Here is a 6,000-nt window from a genome sequence, read left to right on the forward strand (position 1 = left end):
GTTCTTTAAGATCACCCCCAATTCATTCATTCATTCACACATCAAGTATTTATTTGGCACCTACTGGGTACAAAGCACTTTAGAGGTGCTAATAATAGCAGGGAAAATGACAATGTCTCTGATTTGACACTTAGCTGGGCTGTGTATCTCTCCCAAACCCCCCAAAAGAAAGATACCATTTAAAGAGGCTCAGTAAGGGAATTCCCTGGCGGTCCAGTGGTTAGGACTCTGCGCTTTCACTGCCAAGGGCGCAGGTTCAATCCCTAGTTGGGGAATTGAGATCCCGCTAGCCACGCAGCACAGCCAAATAAAAGAGGCTCAGCGCAGCCACCGGCATTTTCTCTGTAGCACAAACTCCATTACATTACAGTTCATGCTTTCCCATGTGAAACATCCAATAAATGTATATTCACAGAACATTAAAGCTAAAATGGGGGTGTGAGAAATCCAGTCTGGAAGTTTTAAAACATTTTTAATAATGAAAGTTTTCTCCACACCCAAAAGAAATCTACACAAACAGGCAAGAGTGGCTGCCCCAACCTAGGAGGCAGCTGGGAGTAACACAGTCTGGAAACCGCTGAGGATACAGTTTATGGTGGGGCTAGAGCCAGGCCAGAGGCTGCCTCCCAGCTCTCAGGCCAGGTTCCTATAACGTCAACTATTTGTTGCCTTTGGCAAAGAACACACTCAAAATGTATCTGTTTAATGAGCAAAGTAATCAAATATAAGCATAACTAATTTCTTTCTTGAAATTGGGCCAGTATGAGAAACTGGAGCTGGACCCAGTTTTCAACCTTCTTTTTCACTGAATATCTAACTAATCCAAAATGGCGATAGAAGACAGGTGAGCAAAAGAGAGGAGGGAGGCCAGGGTTACTACCCAGTATGGGTAGATTCTATCTGAACTTGTCCGACTCCCTCACTGAAGTTAATTTTTGGACACCTCTTTGTTTCCATACTTAGTACATGTAAGGAAGTGATCTACTGTATTTTATACACACACATGCACACAGATACACACATACCCAGTAATGATCTACAATCCTTTATTCACAATCCTAAAATCCAAAAAGCTCTCAACACTGAAGATCTTTTTTGGCGGAAAACCTGACCTGACCTGAACTCATCTGGTGGCAAAACTTGACCTAAACTGACTTGAAATTATTTATTGTCTTTATTCTCCCCACTGAGTGTAAATACATGTTTCACTACAAGATACCGATGTTTAATTCCAAAGTTCAGTAGAATTTTCAGATAAGGGATTGTGGATTTCCATATAAAATGTACTAAATAATGAGGACCCTGAAATAACAGATTTTTACTTCAAAAGCACGTTTTAAGGTCTATACAATATTAACAGAGGACAAACATTTAAAATCAGAAGTTTCTGAGCTAAAAGGGATAATCATTCATTTATAGATGAGGAAACTGAGGCTCCCGGAGGCCACATGACTCGCCGAAATCAACTAGTTTACCTGCTACCCTCACCCAAGGCGATGCACTTCAGTGGCCATTAGTCCCCATCCAGAGGGCCCTCCCTGTGGGTTTGGATCAGGTTCTGCTTTTGTCTCATCAGAGCTCCCAAGGGTTCTTCAAAAAGACCTGGCTCAACTTAAGGGGAAAATAAAAAAACATTTTTTTTTAGTACTTCCCTCTCTCAATTCCACTTTTCTTTCTCAGTATTTGGATGAGTATACAAACAGCTTACTAAAAGGTAGCAGCCAATAATACCACTTATCCTGAGAGAGGGAAAAAAGATAGTGATGAACCCACAATTAACAATGATCTTAGCCCTTCTACCCATTACAATCAGTGAAGTTATTAACAAGTTGGTAATATTAACTGTGTGCTGAGCATATTCTATTTCAAAGGTTTGTTTCAAAATAAGTACGAAGGGCATAAGATAGTTGATGACAATAATGATAGCAGCTGTAGTTCTACCACTTAACGAGAGCCTATTATGTGCCAGGAGCTAATAGGCTCAACCCTGCAAAGAAGGTATTCTTGCCTCCTTTTTGATGATGAGGAGGCTGAAGTTTAGAGAGGTTAAGTATCCTTTTGAAGATCATATAAGGGACAGCCCAGACTATCTGAGAAGCCACAGAGACATGCTTAAGAGTACAGCTCTGGAGCCATACACTGCCTTGGTTTGAAGCCCAGCTCCGCCATGAACTAGCTGGATTAATTTGTGCAGGTGCCTCAGTTTCATCACCTGTAAAACGGGTATACAGTCAGCCCTCCAGTATCCCTGATGCGGAACTGGAGGATACGGTGGGCTGAGTGTAAGGGTCTTGATCACCTTCAGACTTTGGTATTGGAGGCAGGGGTGGGGGGTGGTTAACACTAGTACCCATCTCACAGGTATGATGTTGTGAGGATTCAATGAGTTAATATATGTAAAGCAGTCAAGAGAGTGCCTAACATCTGATAAGCCCTATGTATTAGCCATGATCATGATCATTAACACTGGCACCAGCATTCAAACCCAGATCTGCCTAATCCTGCAGCTCCTCTTTTCAGCTGCACTGTAGAAATTAACTACAGGCAATATAGTAGGGGTATGGAGCCAGCTGTTTCCATTTCCCAAGCCACCTGCTGGCATTCTTTGCCTCTCATTTCTTTTGTCTGTTCCAAACTTTAAGATCTGTGGCCATTTCAAGACTTTCAGTAACTAAATAACCAGACGTGGAATACATAAAAAGAAAAAAAAATTTTTTTTTCAGGTGAATGACCTTTAATCCAGTCCCTGCCTCACCAAGACGAGGCGTCCAGAGTGATGGCAGAGCCCTAGGGGACAGGGCAGGCTAACAACTGATGCCTTTGAGTCACCTTCACACTGCAGGGGAGTTAATAAACAGCTAACTTAAAATTACTCAGGGCCAAAAAAATCTTTTATCAGCAATAAGACACTTAACTATGTATAGATACAATCACTGCATTAAGGTGCAATACATGAAACAAAGACAGAACATCAGGTAGTATAATATTAGGTACATATTCCACATTTACAAGTCTGGGGCACTTTCTCAACCCTTACTTATAAGACTTATTTTCATCAGCCCCTAGACCAAGAACTACTAAAAGTGTAAACCTGAAAATCATGCCATATATTCATTAGACAAATATTTAGACTGTATACTCTGGCAGTACCTGGCACAGCACCTGGTCACAGTGGTTAAAGATAGCACCCTCTCTTATGGAGTCCACAATCCAGCATGGGTACAGACTTCAAGCAAATGTATACTGTGGCATTTCTGAAAAATATTCTGTCAATTTTTAAACCTTTTGCAACCTCCTACCCCCAAAAAAGAAAAAAATAATAAAACAAAGAGACGAATTTCTAACAACTTGAAACTACAACTTTCTTCCAATTCCTAGACACATTTTAAAAGGGGATGTTCTCTAAAATCACATACGTGTACTCCAGTTCTCACCTATTCATAGTCTCTTGTACATCTGTTTATGACAAAGAATACTGTATGAGACTGTCAGTCATGAAATAGCCATGCAACCTAAATCAAAAGGCTGTTTCATTCAAGAAAATATTTAAAGTCCATACCCAGAGGGGCACAAAATCTATTAAACCTGGGTGTTTCCACCTGCCAAACCTGTTGCTTGGACCCTCTGGGGTTTACAATCTTAACGAATTACTTTATACTTATACATATGCTTTACGCTTTAACTAACAGCAGATCAAGACAGGCTGGGTTTGTGTGATCTGGAATCTAAATGATTAGCATATCCCATGATCCGAGAGCTTGTGCTGATTCCCAAGAGACTGGGTGCTGGAGTCCAAGACGGTTATGGGCATCCTGTTCACAGGAAGGGGCCCTAGGCTCAGCTGATCTCGGGATAGAGAAAAGTGTTTGGAGATGACACACATCAGTGTTTTCACATCTACCAGTACAGCCTCTAAGGGCTCACTGATGATATTCAGCTGTCTCAAATAAGAGACTAAAAAAAAATGAAAAAAAAGCACCTTTTCACGTGGAAGTCCTTTAAATTTGGGGCCCGTACACTCTCCCCACTGCAAATTCACGTGCCAAGAAAACACCCCTCTTGGACAAAGTTTTGAGATCCGGGAAGAAACAGGATTAAGAATATAAAGTGCCTCTGTCAAAGGGAAAAGATCAGAAGGGTGACACCTGAGAAGGAAACCGCAGGTGGGGCAAGGACTGAGAAATCAGTGCAATTTAGGAACTCTGGGTCCCGGGAGAGGGGTGCGTGGAGAACAAGGCCTGAGGAAGAAAGTCAAATGACTTGGGGACCCTGAAGAAGGCACCTGGAGGGAAAGGGACTCGGCAGAAGGAGCGCGTATCCCCCAAACCGTCGGGAGAGCGAGGTCTGGAGCCCAGGTGCTGAAACCGCAGCCCGGAGAGGAGCTCAGAGTTCGCGGCGCCCCCGGGGAAAGGGCAGGTTCTGGAGCTCGTCCCCGGAGCTGCAGGGAGGATGGCGAGGCAAGAGTGGAGCGCGCCGGGGCTGGGGCGCCGTGGGGTCGTGCGGGTTCAGCGCGCCCCGGCCAGGGCTCCCGCGCCTCTACTCACCTCTCCGAACTGGAAGGCCGAGACGATGGTGACAACGACGCCCACGAAACAGACGTAGAGCCCATACCTGTGGGACAGGCAGGTATAGGTCTGTCTCTGCAAGAGCTTGAGCAGCATCACCCCGGCCGCCGACACGCCGCGCCGCGCCCGAAGGGCCGGAGACGTCGCCGCCGCCGCCGCCGCCGCCGCCGCCGCCGCCGCCTCCTCAACGAGCCGCCATTCCGCGGCCCCCACCGGGCTGCCGCGCTCAGGTCACAGGCTCCGGCCGCCGCGCATTGCCGCTCCGGGGATCGACGCCCGCTCGGCTCCACGCCGCGGCCGCCGCTTCCGGGAGCCGGGAGCCCACGCCCTCGGTGCGGCGGAGGCGGTCGCGCGGCCCGCTAGGCGGCCGGCGCCGCCCCGGTCTAGCCCAGCTAGAGACGGGGTCGGCGGCGGCGGCGGCGGTGGGAACAGCAGCGCCACCTGCAGGGCGGAGGGGCGGAGGGCAACCGAGTGCCCTCCCCGACTGCGCGTGCGCCGCGGGCTCTCCCGGCCTGGCTGGGATCCTCGAAACCGGGTTGGGCGGGCGACCGGGCCGGGGCTGGCCTCTGCAAGGAGGCCGCGACCCAGACGGTGCTATATTGACACGAATGTTTTGGTGCGCAAAACCCTTCCTGCATTTACAATAATTGGGAAATCATGGTTTTTCACAGCCGTAAGAGGAGATACTGTTATGGGCCTCCTTTCCTCTCTGGCTGTCTAACCATATTGTTTGAAAGAGGAAATTTGGGGGCTAAATGTGCCAAAACCTAAATTCATTCATTCATTTATTAATTAAATATGTATTTAGTGTCCGGTGCCTGGCATAGTGCTTGGTGTTGGATATTCAAAAATGAGCTAGGGCTTCCCTGGTGGCACGGTGTTTAGGAAACCGCCTGCCGATGCAGGGGACACGGGTTCCAGCCCTGGTCCGGGAGGATCCCACATGCCGCGGAGCAACTAAGCCTGTGCGCCACAACTACTGAAGACCGCACGCCTAGAGCCCATGCTCTGCAGCAAAAGAAGCCACCGCAATGAGAAGCCCGCGCACCGCAATGAAGGGTAGCCCCCGCTCGCCGCAACTAGGGAAAGCCTGTGCACAGCAACAAAGACCCAACACAGCCAAAAATAAATAAATAAAGTAAATTAAAAAAAAAAAAAAACTAGATCAGGCCGCTGTTCCCAGAGAGTCTAGTTGGGGAGATAAACACATAAACCACTAAATACAGAAAAAGTTGTTATGATAGAAGTCATGTGATGTACTGGAAGTCATGCGGGCAGGAACCCATGCAAAGGGGGTCAGTTATTTCTACTTTGGCACCAGATGATTTCTAGCAGGGCCTTCAGGTAGAAGAGGGGGTTTAGACAGTACCACATAATGGAATAAAACCAGAGGACTTAAGTCTCCAGGGGTTTGCAATGACAATATTTCATTTCA

The 6,000-nt window shown here is 47.0% G+C and overlaps 1 protein-coding gene across 2 annotated transcripts in view; it reads right to left on the minus strand.

Annotated features, from left to right (window-relative positions):
- Nucleotides 1–4,796, minus strand: part of GNPTAB (N-acetylglucosamine-1-phosphate transferase subunits alpha and beta) — an 85,229-nt gene extending 80,433 nt beyond the window's left edge. The window contains exon 1 of one of the 2 annotated variants that reach the window (XM_082850029.1): nt 4,545–4,796. In XM_082850029.1, coding sequence (XP_082706155.1) covers nt 4,545–4,661 — 117 coding nt within the window. In that variant the 5' untranslated portion in view covers nt 4,662–4,796. The remainder of the gene's footprint in view (nt 1–4,544) is intronic. The other variant, XM_082850030.1, reaches the window with a different exon arrangement.
- Between the last annotated feature and the right edge of the window lie 1,204 nt (nt 4,797–6,000).

Source organism: Leucopleurus acutus, assembly GCF_964270905.1.
Source record: "Leucopleurus acutus genome assembly, chromosome: 11".
Taxonomy (NCBI): domain Eukaryota; kingdom Metazoa; phylum Chordata; class Mammalia; order Artiodactyla; family Delphinidae; genus Leucopleurus; species Leucopleurus acutus.